The 20060-nt window shown below is 36.9% G+C and overlaps 1 protein-coding gene across 1 annotated transcript in view; it reads left to right on the top strand.

The window, feature by feature from the left end:
• Positions 1-20060, top strand: part of USP25 (ubiquitin specific peptidase 25) — a 93261-nt gene that overhangs the window by 37117 nt on the left and 36084 nt on the right. The window contains exons 5-6 of the mRNA XM_084297714.1: positions 750-912; positions 14883-14969. Coding sequence (XP_084153840.1) covers positions 750-912; positions 14883-14969 — 250 coding nt within the window. The remainder of the gene's footprint in view (positions 1-749; positions 913-14882; positions 14970-20060) is intronic.

Genomic DNA, 20060 nt, shown 5'->3' on the forward strand with positions numbered 1-20060 from the left:
TACCATATTAAGTGAAGCTTGAGCTTGGGAACATAACACTTACCAGATCATACTGTCATGTGAAATGTGGACGTTTGGCAAAGATAATGTAGGAAAAGTTTCCTGCAAAGAGTAAGGTTATTGATGCATACAATTAACTTGTTTGATGCCATTCTAAAAAATGTGGGGAGATATGTTTCTGTGGTTCATAAAGTAATTACTTCCTATGTAACACAGTTAGTACCATGTTATAAGATGCAAAAAAAAAAAAGGGGGGGAATTAAAAAAAGTTTGCCCGTTTTTGAAATTTACCTAGATAGCTTTTGTTTCCTATTAGTAAAATAAATATTGGTGGTGTTGGGTTTTATGTACCAATAAAATTGGTACATTGGCATTTGTAGGTGGAAGTGCTACACTAATAGTGCTGCCTAAAAGTTCTTCTTGTCCATCATATTTGAATATAGTTCTTAAATAATTAATGACTTATAGACATGGTTATCATATTTATAGCTCTTATAGGAGGTTCGCTCACTGATATTCTTTTCCAAAAGGTAACAGAATTACTGTAATGTAACTAACTGTAAAATGGCGTCTTGTTTTTGAAGATACATTATTGCATGTAAATCCACTTTAAAACCGAGTTCAGCAGCAATAAGTTATCAAATGATGCAATTAAAATGTCTGATTTGGTAACTGAAAGTGTTTTATGTCTTTTTTTTTTTTTTTTTTCCTTTGGCTTACTTTTTTTCCCCTTCCTTCTATTCCCAAAGAGTTCTAGAAGCCAGTATTGCAGAAAATAAAGCAAGTTTAAAGAGGACGCATCCAGAGGTATGGAGTGACTCTCCAAACCCTTATGATCGAAAACGGCAAGACAACTGTCCAGTAGGATTAAAGAATGTTGGAAACACGTGCTGGTTCAGTGCTGTCATTCAGGTAAGCACCATCTTTCATTAGCTCTGAATGTTCTTCATTTTATTTAATGCGAGGTAAGTTATCTTAAGTGGTAAGATGTCTGTTTTCCTTGGAAGTTTAGGGCATTGAATGAAACATGTTTGAGTTACTTTATTTACTACTGCAAATTTTAACTTGGCTCACCTGTGTTCCTGAAGATTATAAAGTACTAAAGCTAACTAAGTGAAGCTTCAAAATAGTGTCCTTTTCTTGGTGTTGAAGATGAGTGGAGTCTCTGATGATCCTGAGTGCCTGCAGCTCATGCTGACATCAGTGATGATTATGGATGCATAGAAACATGTGAAAATTGGATTAGGGATGAGAAATAGACTTTTTGTATTAAAAGAAATGTGCGAATGAGTGGAAGGCAGTGGCTGACTATGTAGGTAAAGGAAACGAGACATCCTCAGTCATGGAGTGCTCACGAGAATAGCTACGTGGGGGTACATAGCTGAGTAGGGCAAAAGAAGAAATAACTGATAGAGAATAAACCTTAAGAAGCTGGAAAGCAAAGGTGATATGAAGGTCAAAGTGAAAGATACGGATAAAGTTGCATCTGTTTTAGACTGTTACTTATTACAGGCAGTATGTGTGCTCTTAGTCCGTTTTTGTGTATATACAGCTGATTGCTGACTTGTAATAATTGTTCAGCTCTACCTATATGTAGTATTCCTATTTCATTTAACTAGAAACCACCTTTTTTTTTTTTATTTTTTTATTTTTTTTTTTTTTTTTGATAGAGCTAGTAGGAAAATGAGTACAGATTCTGCAACTTGTCTGGTGGAATCTAATGTTCTACTCTCATTCATTGTATAATTTTGAATCCATCTCTTAAAAGTTTGTTAGTTGTGACTGTTAAATCTGTATGTGTTTCTGTAGTTACCTTCAAAATCATCCAAACCCATAAATAACTGTGGCTAAATCTGGAATATGGTAGGATTTTTTAAAATATATTTTAAAATTTATTTACAAGAAGCAAATTCAGTATATTGTAACTTTTCATAGTCTGCAATTTTCAGAGGGATAAAATATTTAATACCCATTTTCAGCACATTACTGTCAGGTTGAAGCACTTCAGATAAAAAAATATTGTTACTTTCATAATGATCAGTGTTATACTTTGGCAAAGTCCATGTAGATCAATGTTCTGCCTAGCAATTTCCAAAAATGGATGCTTGCAGAGAATACAGAGTAAGTATACACGATACTGCTCTGTTTAAAAAACACTCCCAAGCTTTCAACTACTTTTATCTCGGGGCAGTGGTTCTTGATTGTTTGCAGCTTTAGTTGGTAATCCCCACTATACTTCTCTTTTATGCCCTCATCTCCCTTGAACCTTGCCATCTTCTTCTGTTCACGGGGTCCTTTGTGTAGGGGTTCCATAGTTCTGCTTCCTGTTGCGTGAAAAATCACCTCAGTTTTGTTTTTGAATTTGACTCCCACTGGCTTTTTCTGGTAGCTTTCATGTCAACTGGTTGACAAGTCAGTTAAAAGTTGATTGCTGTTACATTTCTGTAGACTTCTGTCATGTTTCTCTTTCTACAAGTTGGTGGTGTCTTTTTTCCAAGCTGACTACTGAGTCATATAGACTTATATGGCTTATATAGAACCTGATCTCACCTCTGATCAGCTTCCTTGTCATTCTCCAGATCTTTTCTATCTCAATTAGCTTTTTAGTTGAAGAACCAGAAAAGTTCTTAAAGTGTGGGTGAGCAATGAGTTAATGGAGTAGTGCAATGGACAGATAAAGGCTTTTCAAGAATGAAAAGCAGGGATAGTGAGGCAGGACTTTACCTTCCTTGTGAAAAAGCAGTTCAAATGTATGCAGTGCTCGTGTGGGAGGGATGATGAATTTGTTAAGATGAGAGTTTGTTGGTCACGATCAGAGAGGCTCATAAAGATGACATTATGTTTGGTCTGTTGTGGACCACCTGACCTGGATCAGGATGTGAAGAAAGCAATTAAAGGCAAGGAAGATCTGTAAGTAGAGGTGGACTACTCAGGAGGAATTTGGAAACATTGCCCAGGCATGAAAGGATGGTGTTATAAAAGCTGAGGTGGGGTTAATGCTTGCAGAGGATGCCTATGGTAATAAGAAGAGCTTTTGTTCCAGTACTAGTAATAAAAAGCCAAAGAAGAAGAACCTGGGTCTGGTGCTGAGCAGAGCAGGTGATTTTGTGGTAGTAGGTTCATATGAGGTTGAGGTACTTAGTGCTTGCTCTGCCTCGGTCTTCAGAAACGAGGTCTCCCAGACCCCTGTGCCTCCCAAGTGGGAGAGGAGCTCTGAGCTGTGGGTGAGGATTGAGTCAGTGGTTACTGGAGGCAACTGGACCCGTATTAAGTCCATGGGACCCACTGAGCTTTATGCAGTGGAGCTGAGAGAAGAGGGCCAAGTCCTAGCAAGGCTGCTGTCTGTCATCGTTAAAAGTTCACTGGGAATCAGAGAGGCTTCTGATAACTGGAGAAAGGCCAAAGCATCAACCTGCAGAGCTATGGGACTGTTGGACTCAGCTGACTGCTGAGAAGCTGGATTAATGCTTTGCACAGCAGTGCATGTTGGGAGGACCTCATGAAATTCAACAAGGCCAAGTGCAAGGTCCTGCACCTGGTTCGGGTCAATCCCACACATCGGTGTAGTCTTGGTGATGAATGAATTTAGAGCAGTCCTGTAGAGAGGGACTTGGGTTACTGGTGGATGAAATACTTGACATGTGCCAGCAACGTGCTCTGGTAGCCCAGAAATTGTATCCCGGGCTGCATCAAAAGAAGTGTGACCAGCAGGTTGAAGGAGGTGAAGAATCTCTCTCTACTCTGCTCTAGTGAGATCCCACCTGGAGCACGGCGTTTAGATCTCGGGCCCCTAGCACAAGTGAGACATGGACCTGTTGAAGCAAGTAGTGAGAAGAGACACAAAAATGACCAGAGTGCTGGAAAGCCTTTCCTCCTATGAAGAAAGGCTGAGAGGGCTGTGGGGGGGAGTGGGTTAGCCTAGAGAAGAAAAGGCTCTGGGAAGACCTCATTGCAGCCTTGCAATACATAAAGAGCCTTCCCCATAAGAAAGATGGGGAAGGTCTTTATCAGGAACTGTAGTGATAGGACAAGGGGTAACGGTTTTAAACTAAAAAAGGGTAGATTTAGATTAGATACTCGGAAGAAATTGTTTTCTATGAGGGTGGTGAGGCACTGGCACAGGCTGCCCAGAGAAGCTGTGGATGCCCAATCCCTGGAGGTGTTCGAGGTCAGGCTGGGTGGGGCTTTGGGCAACCTGGTCTAGTGGGAGGTGTCTCTGCCCACGGCAGGGGATTGGAACTGGGTGGTCTTTAAGTCCCCTTCCAACCCAAACCATTCTATGGCTCTGTGATAGAGAATGGGTTTATGTATAGGTAAGAGAGATTCAGTCTAGATTTAAGGAGCACTCTGCTCATAAGGACAGGCAGGCAGTGGAGGAGGCTGCCCAGAGAGGCTGTGCAGGCTCTGCTGAACCTCAGAGGCTTTCAGGAGCTGCCTGGACAAAGCACTGAGTAGCTGGGCTCATCTCACAGGTGACGCTGCTTAGAGCAGGAGGTTAGATGTCCATCAGTCCCATTTGAGCTGAATTACCTTGTGATTCTACAGTCATGTTTTTTGTTACATTGTCATTCTTTCTTAATTATTTTATTCTGGTTTTGGCTACTTGCATTGACTAGATGTTTTCATGGAACTACCTGTCAAAAACTCTAAGTCTTACTTGAATAATTATAGCTTTCAGCCCATCATTTTCTATGAATTTTAGGATTGTTTTCCACCACGTACCTCACTATACATTTACCCGTATTGAAATTTACTACCTTACTATATAATGACTCAGTGCTACATGATCCTTCTGTCAGTTCATCATTGCCAGCTCTTGTTTTTACCGCATTGCATGTCTCTGTACTGAGCAGGCTTGGTCATCTTGATACTTGATCCCTTTTCTAGATTCTTTCAGAATATGCTCACCAGCATAGACTGCAGCATGGACTAAGAGAATTTGCAGTAACCTACCTTCAGATTGGACCAGACTACTTACTCCTGCTCTCCTTCTCTTTTTAGTTAGCCCTTTATCTGTGCCTGGACCTTCAGTCTTACCTCGTGGCTGTGTTGTTCACATTTTTTATTGAATCACTTCTTCAGAAATCATTCTGAAATCCCAGTAGGTTGTATAAATTAGATTGCTGTTGTACTTTTTTTTTTTTAAGGCAGGATTTACTTAGGTGCAGGTAATACTTCAGATAATGGAATGGAAACACTTCTGTATTTGTTCTCTGTACCACCTCCCTTGCCACCTAACCGAGGTGGTATCTTCATGGGCCTCTAAGCATGTACTAAACTGTCATGTTTGAATAAGTTTGAATTTTCTGTTTTTCAGAGATCTTTTGACGTTTTTCTTTTTCCCTCTCTTTTCCTTTCCCTGTTCCCTCACATGCATAGCTCTTTTTCCAATAGCAGAAACGTTTTCTTGGTGCCAGTATAGAGGAACATTTTATCTCCATAAAGCTCTTTGTAGAGGTAATATGACTTGGCATTTTACCTTCTCAGTTGTGTAATCAGATTTTTACATTCTATAACAGTTCCAAATGTCAGGACTACTGATTTTAGGTGCATTTGTATTTTTGTAAAATATGTATATTTTTAATTCATGAGGACTGCAAATTCTTTAATAAATGTTTTCAAGGGAATTTTAATTTTATGTCGTTAATCATAGAGATAAGGACAGCGGCTAGGGAATGTAAAAATGCTAGACCTATGATCTCATGTTATTTATACCCAGCATGCAACATTATACTTTGAAAGAGGATTATAAAGAGGACTAGCTAGTTCTTATGGTCATCACCCATATTATGTGAAAATATGTGGCATTTGGAATTATAATGTTTTGACCCTAAAAGATAGTTAACCTTCTGTATTTAGGTCTATAGAATGTAATTCAAGTAAACCACTGAAAGATTTATAACTTCAGTTGGTTGAAAATTTAGGTTATTAATATTGTCTGCCAGCCAGAAAGACTTATGTTTCAAACAACCACCCCAGGAAATTTAATGCATGTTAATTTAGAGCATTAGCTAATACCATATTTATTTTTCCACGGGGCAGATTGACTCCTTGGGTTGCATTGACTATGTAGAAGTATTTTCAAGCTTTCTTTAGGAGTCTTTTGAAACTTGACACATCACATAGGTCAACAATATCTAAATGTTAACTAATGTCAGTCACAATGATATATTGTGTAATATAATCTAAAAGCTAAATTGCATAGAAAGGAAAAAAAAATCTTTCTATTTAAGGTGTGCTTGTTTAAAAAGTATCATTTTGACATTTTGACAGTTTCCTTATGCAATGTATATTGTTTTTTATAGCTACCAATTAGCTGACTTAGTCAAATGCCATCATCAATGGCTTTGTTGTATTTACATTAAGAGCATGAAATTCCTTAAAATATATTTGTAGTGAATGACAGCAACCACAAGCCTCAAACATGTCTAGAAACATAAATATTGTCCTTTAATCTCTATTTGTGTATTAGAGCATTTGTGCATACACACATGGAAGTCATCGCCTTTTGTAGGGGAAAAGGGAAGTCTTTCTTCAGATAGCTCCAGAACAAAGATTTGTTTTTAGCAGTTATATTCAGTATCACTAGAATTAGCAATGATACTTTTCCTTAATGTAACTTTCAAAACCTGTCCTGCTGTTGAAGACTGAGTTTAGAAAGGAGTCCCCAAGAAAATATGTCAAAACAAAACTGTATTAAAACATGTTCACTTCTTCCTTATCTGCCAAGAAACTTATCAAGTCCCTTAACAGTTTTCCCCTCCTTTTGAGTTTCAATAAACTCAAATTTTTGAAAGGAGTTCACCCATACATGCTTTTGCGACTGCTTAGGTAACTTTTATGGAGGTATCTCTAAATCTTAAGGTTTTAGTTGATTTCTAGAATTGTTTGTTTGTTTTAATTCTCATTATTGTAACTGCATATATCTGAACTTGAAATAGATCCTACGATATCAAGGTGTTTAAAGAAACAAAACACGAATATACTGCTTTTCTTCTCCTAGATTTCAGTGGTTCCTTTTTAAAAAAGTAACCTCACATTTACTTTTAAGAGTTTATAGTCTGCACCTTGAGTCTGAAAGGGGTTTATTAATAATACGTTTATTAAGCCTGTGAAGTGTTTCTTCTTTGTCATGCTGAGCATGAATTAATTGTCTGCAGGACTTAAGATGTAGAATGCGTATAACTCACAGGGCACGTGCACTACTGAGCCTCTTGGAATTGTCTGTAGGCTTACTTGTGCATGTTGTCTCCAAGGTCTTTTACTTTTAAACATCGTGCAAGAATATCTTTCTGATGTTGAAGTAGGATTTTAGTTGTGTGCAAGCAATGTTTACCCCTTGAAAAAGGTGTCAAGGGAGGGAGTGCGAGTAGCTGGCCATTCAGTGAATGCCATCCAGTCAGCGCACTAAGACATGTTCTGATGGAAGGAAGAAAGAGTGTGTATGGGATCACATGAAAACTGCACTGTAAATGCTGTTCTATTTCTGCCTCCAAGTCCCATACCTAAAGTACTAGACGCAGTGTTTGTCTGGGACTCATTACTTCCTGAGTGTTTATCTGGATGGTAGTTCCCCATTCAAGCAAATGCATTATCCCAACAGGACAGATGGAGTTTGGCATCTCCATAGCCTTTTCTATGTGAGTCTGTAGGAGTCTGGTCAGTCACTGAAAGCCAAGACTTTTTTTTTGTTTTCTCCCTGAAAGTGCATAGCTTTCAGAACAAAGAATTAACAAGCTAGTCTTATAATTCTCTGTGGTTGCTTTTCATTTCAGGGTCCCTAATACCATTTCTGGTATTCTACTCTGTTTGTGCTTAGAAGAAACCTTCTTTCTTTCCTTATTTCAATATATTTGGAGCTAGGATCTTACTTGATCTGAAGCTTTTAGTTCTAGAAAGCCAGCTTGATTGGTGAGAATCAAGCAAATGTTTTCTTCCCAGTTGTCGGCTCAGCTATTGTTCTTCCATCTTTGAAGCAGTTTTCTGCAAGAAGCTAATTTCTGAATTGTTTTGTTTTTCCTGTTTGTCAAGTTGAATGAAAGGGATTGTGATGGATGATGTGGCCAGTATGTTAATAGCAAAATGCCTTTTATTATGTAAAAGAGTTGCATATATGTACATTGTACATGATTCTCTTGCTTCCCTGGGCATGTAAATGGAAGGCTTGGTGTTGAAGAACTTCTGGTGTCAATCTCTGAGTTATTAAGTTAAAAGTCACTGACAGAATATTTTCTCTCCACTGTTTTTTCTGTGGAACAGTCTGAGCTGGGGGTGGGTGAGGAATGTGATATAAACTGTTCGGTAGGGCTTCATAGGCAGGGGAATAAGGAGGTTGGAAATCTAGGTTCTCTTTCCCTCCTTCCATTACTTCCTCTGTTAACCTACTGAGTAAAGATCTACCTGTCGCTTCCAAGTTCAGACGTGCTGTGATCTTTTCTGTTGGGATATTCCTTTCCTTCTTTTTGTTCTTCTCTGTTGTCTCCAAGTTCCTCTGGTTCTTTGTGATTTTTCAAACTTACTTTATATTTAGTGGTGTATAATGTGAAATTTCTTTTGTGAAGGGTTGGAAATCTTTAATGGATGATGGCTTTAACTTTGACTAATAACATGATTGTTCATTTAATTAAAGGATACAGAATAAATGCGTTGAGCTGTGATCTTATGTGCAATTTCTAGGTTCAGAAGGGCATAAAGCCATGAAATTGCTTAGGTGTATTGTTTACTTGTGCATTTAATCAAGAACTTGAGAACTGTAACCATGTAAGGAAATCTTGGCTGTTATTTTATGTCTTAACATAGTTTTTTCTTGCTTAAAGCAAGTAACAGAGGAGTGGTTGAATGGCATTTTTTAATATGTGCCAAGACACGAATATAAGATGAGTTCTTCTGGAAGTATCTCAGATCATGCTTATCTGTCTTCTGAATTACAGTAATGTTCTGAGTTTGTTGCTATAAATGAGTAAACGTTCTCTAAATACAGGCTGGTAATACCATGGTGAGCTGCTGTTTACTTAAAATGTCAACTTAACCCAAGTCTGCTGGAGTTCTTAAGTTAGTTTGACTTTCTAGATCAAACAGTATGAAAGCTGTTCTCCATCTTTTTCCATGTTACACCTAAGCCTTCTAGAAAAAACAAACCACAACAGCTCAAAACTGCATTTTATACTTGAGTTTTCAGCAGTTTGGAATGCTGAATTGTTGATTGTTTATGAGTAAGAATGTGCTTTGTGAGACGCTTTCCAAAGCTTTTAAGATCTGTGATTGAATCTCTCTGTGACTTTGAAAACACTAAATGTTTTCTGGACTCCACTGTACATGTGGAGTTGTTCTGCACAAATTCAACCACGAGGTAGTGTCATATCTGTCTGTAGGAGTTTTGCTTCCAAGAAGGATAGAGAAAAAACTCTCATACCTATAATTTCACAAGTATAGGAACAGGAACTTGCTAAAGTCCTAGCTTTTAAGGTCCTTTCTTATTTCGTTTGTTCTTTGTCACTCTGTGCAGGTTTCTAAAGAATGTGAGGATTTTTAGGAAAGCTTTTGATTGTGCCAAGTTCTCAGTGAATGAAAAAAGCAATATCAGAATGATGCTCTGGATAACTTCCTCGTTTTATCATGGTCTTTTTCTTTAAAAGGTGGAAGGCAATACACAGGGCCATTATTCAGGAGGAAAATATATTTAAAATTTTTAGTAATTTTTAACATTAATTATTTTCTACACTGTAATAAAATGTGTTTAATTTATATGCAAAAGCAAGTAAGTATAGCACTCAAATTCATTTTAGCTTAAGGATTATAGGAAGGATTCTTGTCTGTGTTTTACTGCTATGTGATGTATGTATTGGCTTAAATATAGGTCTGATGAGCACATTTAATACCTGTCATTAGTCTCTGTTCTGATAAACAGGATTTACCACTTACTGTGAATAAGACACACACAAGTGGAGCAGCAAGCAGCCCCAGAGTAAGTTACAGGGATGGAAAGCAGCATAGTGCGTAAGTTGGTGCAGTGGTAACAAACAAGCTGCTTCGTGAACTCCTGTAGTCAAAAGAGTGGGTTCAAGAACATGAACCAAAAGGTAAAGTACATCGTTGAATAGAAAAGGTGGGGAAGGCCTTAGAGACAAGTGAGAAGCAATTCTTCCGAGTTAGTGGTATAGAATCCAAAAGACTTGAAATTTGGAGAGAAGTGAAGTTATTTCCTGGTGAAATTGCATGTGTTCATGCAATATTGAGCTCTGCTAAACACTAATATTCAATCCACAGTTTGTGAGAGTGTTAAGACACCAATAGTCATTAGTGTAGTAGGATTACTTTTTTTTGGAACCCTTAGCACTTTATCCTTACTAGTTAAAAAACTTGAAGTTAGTAATGCTACTGACAAGAGTATATGCTCATATGTGCAGGTTAGCATATAGGGTTCTGCTTTTTCTTTGATTTATATTATTGGCACGAATGAAAAATTAACCCTAAAAATGGCCAATCTTCCCCACTAACAGTAGCTCTGTGTACACCAGAGTTGTTTATAAAGTGAAGTAAGAACATAAATTTGTCATGTTAGCAGAGGCAGACTCTTCTAAATAATATATTTAATGACATAGGCAGAATTCTATTTATGCTCTTTATTTTCAGAACAGTAATGTATTAATTCTTTAAGATTGCTCTATGCTTGCTATACAGACTGAAGATAGATATGGTCTCTGCTTTGTGGCTTTAAACTCTGAATAAATATAAAATTGGAAATGCACAAAGGGCCCACGGTGGCTAAATGTCATCTCGGCAAATAGCTGTTTTGGGGTGTTAATGCATATATAAGCTTTTGACTTGCACAAGATCATGTTTTGGCTACATGCCAATACCTGAAGGGATTCATTTAAGAGCTTTGCAGAAACGCGTGTTTCTCTTCCCCCCTGCCTAATAATTGCTTTTTAAGCTGTACTAACAAGATACCTTTCAATTTTGGTTTCTAACCAAATTAAATCCTTGCTAAATTTTCTTTGCCAAAATTCAAGTTTATAATTTTCTCTTGTTAAATCTCATGCCTTGGCACTAATTGAGACAAATTTTCTTGCTAGTATTTGCTGCAGACACATTGCTATTGTTATGCACACGTACACTATTGGTGGCATTCTTACTCATTTTTAAATCAGTTCATTCTGGTGAAAGTAGCATGCCCCAGGAATGGAAATTGCACAGCTTTTTCTTGTGGTTGTGTTAAGACAAACCTCAATGCTGACCACGTTTCACAAAAGCCAATGTTCCAGCTGCCTGCCTATAGGTATGGCCTATTTTTGTTGGCTAAGCTTTAATAACCACGGTTTTTCTTGCTTATCACCTTAGGAAGTTTCATTTTTCTACAGCCATTACAACATTGGTCAAATGTATTCATTCTACTTAAACATCATTGTCATTTTATGTGAAATGAGAAATGTTTTTGGCATCTTATAGCCTGTTTTAGAATTAGTAGCCTGAATTGCTTTAATACAAGCTTCATAGAACAATTTGAAAGCCCTTCCTTACTTCTGAGTTTAATCTTTGCAAGTTGAATAGAAAGATGGCTGTGTTTGTTGTATTACAAGATTGTGTTCTTCATGTAAACTTTAGAAAGGTAATCAATATTAAAAATTCACCAGCTATGGCTCAAAAATACTTGCTTCTTTGACCTGGACAGTGGAAACATACGCAATTGCTAGTCTGTTTCTTTTTACATCTGTTGCTGAAACAGCTGTTTTTAGTGCCCTGTGCTTACAGATCTTCAAGAATCCATCAAAGAGTGCCTGTCCAAAGCTATATGCAACAGCTTGATAGGTTATCTTTCATCTGGATGTAAAAGTACTGTTTCCTACTCTCCAAGTATGGTTGATGTCAGTACCTTTACTATTTTGGGACTCCGTTGGCAGCTGGTAATGATCTGAGTTGCATGCTAAGCTTTTATGGATTTAATGTGATGACTAATTTACATTCTTACAGTGTTAATGCAGCATCACAGTACTTGAATATTAAGAATTATTACTTTATTCAGCCAAACTAATTCCAAGGCCCTTGTTTTGATAATCCTAGATACTAAGAGGGGAAAAGGGTTAGGCAGGATGTTTAAAGTGAAACTAAGGCTACTTATATTCTGAAACTGGTGTCTGTCTATGTAACTAAGGTAGACATTACTTGGAAAATTGAACGTTTTTGATATCTTACATTCTTGAAGCTACACCTCTAAATAGTTCTCTCTAGCATGACAGAAAATATCTATATTACCACCTGTTCTGGGGGAAAGCCTCAAAAAGTCTATTGTCATTCAGCATTGTTAGAACTCCCTAAACTGACAATGTATCTTTTTTTTTGTTTGCTTGTTTATTCTCATTTTCTGTTATGCTCTCGTTCTGTCCCTAACTGAAGCAGTAGCAGAAAGGCATTCTGAAAATCTGTTCATTTTCATGGTAATTAGAATTGATATCACTTACTACTACTGTGATTCCCTTTCCTAGCAGTGGTGTTAATCTGTCCACTTGGTAAGCAGGTGTTAAGCTAATAGGAAAATAAAACAGTAAAAATTAATCATTTGCTGTCAGCTTAATGAGCTGAGAGGACAAGCATTGTGCAGGAAGTGGAAGCAGAGGTAGACTACTGAGGAGGAGTTTGGAAACACTGCCCAGGCATGAAAGGATGGTGTTAGGAAAGTGAAAATTTACCTGGGATTAATGCTTGCAGAGGATGCCTATGGTAATAAGAAGAACTTTTGTTCCTATACTGGTAATAAAAAGCCAAAGAAGGACCTGGGTCTAGCTCTGAGCTGTGGGTGAGGATTGAGTCAGTGGTTACTGGAGGTAACTGGGCCCATATTAAATAGTCTATGGGACCCACTGAGCTCCATCCAGTGGAGTTGAGAGAAGAGGGTCAAGTCCTAGCAAGGCTGCTGTCTGTCATCTTTAAAAGTTTACTGAGAATCAGAGGTTTCTGATAAGCTGGGGATCTTTGAGATGGTCAGCCTTTGCTTGGTCAAGCAAATGTTCTGACTGCAGTTGTTAAAATGGGGTGTTATTTAACATTTTAACAATGAGTTGGAATATCTGTACAGGTACTTAAAAGGATACAAATGGATTTAGAAAAAAATAAGAGAAAATAATTTTAAAAGAAGAAAATCAGAAATAAGGTGGGAAATAAAGAGCTAATACTTACTGAAATGCCAGGCAAAATCATAAAGTTTATTACAATTTTCTGTACTAAATTTGGATGTGTTATGAAATTGGCCAGCTCAGCTGCTTGGCACTTTGATAGCACTTGGATTAGTCATGGAGAGAAGTCAGTCTTTGGACATTATATTTCAACAGCTGGTTTATTTTGTGTGTAAGGCATTGCTATGTTTCGCTTGATGAAGAGCCCATCAGTGGAATGTTGTTACATCATGAGACATAACTTCAATTAGTACGAACTCCTAGAATGACACTTGAATTAAATATTAACATTTTCTATGGTTTGAGTAAGTAAACAAAGGACTCGGTGTTTTAATCTTTCTTCTCTGCAAGGAAGGATAAAAGGGAAACCTGTATTCTGACCATCAAAACAGCTGGGGAAAAAAAAGCTTGCCTACTTGATTATATTGATTTAGCATGTGAGAAAGGACTTTTCTCGTTGGTGTTTTTGTCTTCTTAAATCTAAAAGTGTTAGGAAATACAACTTTGATAGCCGCCTGATTTTGCTGGAGATGGTATATGGGAAGAGGTCAAACTCGGAAAAGGGTCTTTCATGAGGAGAGCAAATTCTTACAAACTCATCTTTTTTTTTCCATCCAATGTGTTTAAAATTCTTGGAATAGACCCACTGCCTCTTCACAATTTGAGTTTCACTTTCTTGGCGTTATGGAGTTGAAATCCTGTTAAGTCCATTGTGGTCTGTGACTTAAGTCTTTACCTGTGTAGAACAAATTGTGGGATCAAAGTCTACTGCCAGAGTAGGCAAACTCTGCCTTTCAAAAATAAATAGCTAATATGTGGTCAGGGAAAAAAAAGTTACAGGCTGTAAAACCAAATGGGATGAATTAGAGGGTAAACCTCTCCTGTGCTTCTCTGAGTGTGTTTAAAATATGTTAAACCCTTTCTTCATCCAGATGCTGATCTGTGGTAGAATTAAGCCTAACTTACCTTTAAGAAGCACTACATCTTCAACTTTAACCGAAGCAGTTCATGCCTATACAGAAAAGCAACAATGCGGTTACATCAGTGCTTTGGACTTCAGTCCTCAGCCACTGCTTTGGACTTCTATTTTTGCAATCAGTTGTCTTTTTCTTGTACTCTCTTGGCTCCAGGCTCTGTGTTACTCTATGGTGTTCTTCACAGGTGTACCCTTTTTCTTGTCCTGTTGTACGTAAAATTAGAATAACAGCAGTTCCTTATTTGCTAAGTTGTGTAACCCTGGTTTCCTTACTCTAACATGCAGTATTCAAATCCTGGAGGAATGGAAAGAATGGAATAAGTACAGATTGCAAGTGGATTTAAGTTGCAATTACAAAGATATAGCCTCTCTGCATTGAGGCGGTAGATAATAGAGGGGCTACAAGGCAAATTTTACATAGTCAATGAAGCTTTTATTTTGATTTGAAAACTAACAGCTATACAGTTAATAAAATGCGCTGAAAAAAGTAATTTATTCTACCTATCATATAAACTTATTTTTTCATTTAAGTATAAAGTTTTTTTTTAATTATGCTTTTTCAGTAAAGTAATTGTGTAATGTTGAAAATGTATTTAGCAAAGTTTAAGTAAAACAATATATAATGGTAAAGTTTCATTTTAGAAGCTATATATTTAACATTTAATTTATTGGCACACTTTGGAATAATTTTTTAGGGTTTTCAGATGTGCTGTAACACTTTATTTGTTTCTTTTCAGTCATTATTTAATCTACTGGAGTTTCGAAGACTAGTTTTGAATTTCAATCCTCCTGCAAATGCTCAAGATTTGCCTCGAAACCAAAAGGTAAAATTAGAAGCTGACTTCCCCTAGTGGTTAATAACGGCATTTCTCTATTGTAATTGATTTTTGCACTGCTCTCTAGTTCAAATTAGCACAGATGTTATAGGTGCCAATTAATATCGCTCTGAGCTTCTTATTATGGATCTTACATAAAACACTTTGGCTTTGTAGTAGAGTACCTCTCTTAACATCCTGCCCTGCAGACTGCTCAGCAAACAACCGCATAGACTAGATTCAGTGGAAGGGCTACTCTGAGCCTTGTGCAACAGCTGTGGCAGCACTGATGCTAGTGGGTGAACATTTTTAATGTGGAAGTAGTTTGTATGAAGAAGCATGTTTTATTCTGCACCCCTTGCACTGTGCAGCTGTGGGCATACTTTTTGGTTAGTCTGCATGGGTTTGATCTGTATAGGTTTTTTGGCAGCATTGTTAGCGTTGACCTGGCCCCCTCATTGCTTTTTGGGAATGTTTATTATTTGCAACTCATGATCTGAGATTAAGCTTTTGATTATTAGCTAGTCTCTTCTGGACATTTAGCAAAGTGATTGTAAACATAAATTTTCTCATGCTCATTCTGGTATTCATATGGGGTTGTGGAACAGAGGAGTTGGCTCAGGTTTCTTGTAACCTCAGGTTAATGTGGAAGAATGGGCATGGACTGACAGACAAAACAGGCCAAGTTTTCTTCCTTCAGTAGATGCTTTCTGAGGAAAAATGCATAGGAGTACACTGAATTCTGTGCTATAAAATAGTTAAAGAAATGGAAAGAGGAAGTAGCTGCATGAAATGTGAAAACACTTAATGTCCTGGTTTTTCAGGTAAACAGAGCGATGAATTCTTGCATATCCAGAAATTAGACCGTTGTCCTTTACTCCTTCCTTTCAGATTTTACACATGGAGTGTGTTGTCAGCCTGTTTTTATTTGTTTGGCACTTCAGGCTTGACTGGAATGTTCACTAGCAAAAATTAAGCTGCAATTTAAACAAACAAACAAACAAACAAAAAACAAAGAAATTAGTGTCCATTTTCAAAACCTCTAGGTATGCACCGTTAAAGGGAAGTTGCATGTTCAATCATAATTGTATAATCCCTTTTTCCACCTGCACCCTCATTCCCCCCACTGAAGAACAAGGTGTCACTTGTTTTCTTTAGGAAAAAAATGTTTGCAATAGATTGTGAGATGGTGTGCAAATACAGCATTGGTAGTGTTGGGAACATATCACAAGAGTGTGGCAAGATGGTGTATTTTAGTAAGGGCAGAATACAGTCATGTTATGTTCTACCAAAGAGTTTTCCTGAAATATTTTTTTAATTTTTTTTTTTTAGATTGACTTTCTGGCCTGTGTTTCATTATTGGTTGTTTTAATAATATACTCCAGTACTCAAATTTCTTTACCATCATTTTTGAGGGCTTAAAAAGGCAGTTGGCATCAAAGAGGAGATACGAAATAGATAATGCCATGTTGTTGTCTTTGAAAAATGGCTTACCAGAGCATTGATGTTAGAAGCCATATGCGACTTTAGCAATTCCAAAGTGCTATTGCTTAGAAATTCTGACCATGACAAACAATACTAAGGCTGTGTAAATTTGTGAGACACTGAGCAAATGATAGGGAGTTGTGTAGGAACCTACTGCAAGCCTGCTAGTAAGATTAGCAGTAGTTTGTATCCTCTCCTACGTCTAAATACCAGAATGGAATTGTAAATGATTTATGCACTCATATCTCTTATCTGCAGCTCAAAGGGGATTGCATTTATGTTGAAATATGTTGTGGGTAGACGTTCAGAAAAGAGAACTCTTCATTAGTTGAAACATAGACAGTAGAAATAAATAGGCATGTCCCCAAATATGGTGCTTATATTTCATTATATGGTGAAGACAAGTAGAATCAAATTCATTTAAAGTTGTAATATAAACCTCCACTTGACAAGAAAAAAAAAGTCCTGGAGAAAAAATGCCCTGGAAAATGTACTTCTGTCTTCTTACTTGTTTTAAAAAATATCGTGACTCAGTGTTGTTTTTTTTTTCTCTCTTTTTTTTTTTTTTTTTTTTTTTTTGGTGCTGATAGTGGTTTGTGTGTGTGGTTTGTTTTTTTTTTGGTTTTGCTTTTTTTTTTCCCCACTTAATCTTAAATGCTGGGTGTGACTTACATAACCTGCTAATAAAGAAAAAAATTAATAATCTCAGATTTTCAAGACCTTGGTTTACATCTTGTCATCTTGTTTTGTTTCTGTTTGATGGAAAGTAGGGTTTAGTTCTAAGATTGTGACAGTGTCTTGATATAGAATTAAAGCATTTGGTTGCACTTCAGGCAATATTCCATAGTAAGATGTTTCCATCCTTTCCTATCAATATATTGAATCTAAATGCCGGTAATAATTTGACATGTAAAATTTTTCATCCAGAAGTCATTTGTATAATTTTTTTACTTAAGCAAACAAAAAAACCCACTGCCACCAGCACAAAAAAAAATGCACGCATGTTTGCCTCAGTTAACTGGACTTTGTTTTTCTTGTTTTTCAAACATTGGCATACATTTAAAATCTCAGATCAGTTTTTTCTTCTCATTTGAAATTCCTTTTCCTCGGTTGGTGTGTTACTCAGCTTCTTCCTGCGGAACAAAATATGGTTGGCTGTAGTCACTGCAGCCCCTGTGCCCTCCCAGCTCTCTTAGCTCCTGCTGCCATGCAGCTCCAGCTGTATGCAGTGAGGCCACCTGAATATTTGGTGTGGACTGGATCTTCAAGAAGCTTTTTATTATCACAAGAAAGGGGTTACTGTATTACAGGTTAGCATGTCCTTCCCAGTGTTTCAACATTATTGTTATGCCAGTGTCCTGGCATACTGACTGAGAATAATGAATGCTTGCTATGCATTAAACATCTAGATTGCTTTAGAAGCATTTCTTAATCATAGATTGTCCCAACATCAGAGCATTAAGAAGTTGCTTATGCAGGCAAGATGGGTGATAAAATAGAGAACATTTTAGATGATAAACTTTCTGTACAGCTTTTGTTTTAAAATTGATTTTAACTTTTTTCTCATTTCATGTAGAGTGTACTTGAATACTGAGAACCTTGTGCTGTGCTGTGGTTACTTCAGCAGTTCTTTTTGTAATAAAATGTGAGTCCTTTGTAGAACTGTCCATGGCTTGGGGACTGGCTCACATCCACTTGAAGATTTTAGGCTTTGTTTAGTCAGAATCGCTGTTTGTTGAGCTAATGCCTACATGTTAAAGGATGATGGCAAATGCATTAAAGAGAGCTTTCAAAAAAAAACCCAACACATTTTATTCATTTTAGAGAACCTTTTTCGGCTTTAGAGGAACATTTGTTCTGAGTAATCATTTTGAAATCAGTAGCCAGTTGATAACCCAAAACTACAATTATTTCTGAAACTCAGCAAAGTAAGTAGTGTAAGACTGGGTGGGTAATGCAAGAATGCTTATTGCTTCTGCAATTCAAATTTGATAAAAGAAAGATGATATCTAGATTATTCTTTGGTCAATCATCTACATGTATATTATGCCTGTGAACAGGTGATTGCTAGTTCTGAAGCATCTTGATAAAATGTATCTAAAACTCTGTTCATCTTTAGTAGATCACTTTATGAAAATAGTAAGAACAAATCACTTCAGAACTTGTTTCTCTGTTTTCTTGTTAGAAATTGATTTAAAGATATAAATGGAAAACTGATTTTATTCTTTAATTATGAAGACTGATTGCTGAATTAGGGTGTCATTTGACAAAGTCTTCAGCCTTTTCTGTGAACATTGGTTATAATTGGTCAATGTTTTGCAAGGTGGACTAGAAGAGCAAGTGAAACATTTTGGGGATTTACATGACCAGAAGTAGTTTTTAAGTAATAAGCAGAACACATTCCAGTTCCACACAATGCATGGTTTTTAAAGATGAAATAAAAGACTGTATGTACTAGAAGCTTTATGTGCACTGGATTCACAGGTGAATAACTAAACAGGTCTGCTCTTTGATGAGCACATTTGTCACCAAGTTATTCCAGTTTGGCCCGTATCTGACATCTGTGCTGTGTTTGAATGATACTTTGTTCTACATGCAAGTGGATATTACATGGGTTTTAATTTCACAAGTGTGTGTCAACTATTTGCTCGGGAGTAAGAATGATATCCAGTCTCCACAGCAGTAAAATTGTGGATTAATCTATGGTGTGATTGATTGTGTTTCAATTTACTTGTTTTTCATTATACAGGCGAAGGTAGTTCTTTTGTTTCTTTCCTGGAAACCATATAATTTTTTATTTATTTTTTTTAAGTTTTCAAGAGAGCAGGCTATTTCTGTTAAGAGAAATAACAATCTATTTACACGTTATAAATTCAGAGTCTTCAGGTAACAAAAAAACTTCAAACAAAGGCAGTGCATGGGCTCACAAGTAATTCTGCTAGATTTAGAGAGGGATGCTAAGTCAACAAAAGTGATGCATATGGTTGCAGTGTTTTACTTGAGGCTTTGTAAAATCTGCCTGCACTAACTGATAGGGCTGTATGTGGTGTTCTTTGAGGAACCTGCATGCTTTCAACTTTCTTACACTAAATGAAGCTTGCATGCTATTTCTTATCTCATCTAATTATTCTTGTGTTGTATTTTTAATAATTCACTCAACTTCAATTTTTTTTTTCTTCTGCTCAGTGTATCAGATGCACACATAATTGTAAATAGCTTTCCTCCATTGTTTATCCAATTAACTTCACTTTTGCTATATTGGAGTTGTGTGATAAGTGTAGGGATAAGTCATACCTGATAATGAGATGCAGTGATTATATGGAAAAATATTTTTCTTATAAAACTAAAATTCCATGGATTATCCTGTAGGGAAAAGGTATCTCTTTTCTTTTGTCCTTTTCATTCTCCAGTATGGTTGTAAGCTATGTATATCAGCTGAAATTTGTTTAGTGGCTCCCAAATAAGATTCATGGTAAGACATACAAAACTGGGGTCACACGCCTAATAGAAATGAGCATGGAGAAGTTGGCTTGTGGCGCTGGGTGTGTAATATTTAGTAGTAAGTCTTGGGATTAACTGTTTTGTCTTAAGCTCAGCTCAGCTTTTCCACATGTC

This window comes from Netta rufina (assembly GCF_964035555.1).
Source record: "Netta rufina genome assembly, chromosome: 1".
Lineage (NCBI taxonomy): Eukaryota > Metazoa > Chordata > Aves > Anseriformes > Anatidae > Netta > Netta rufina.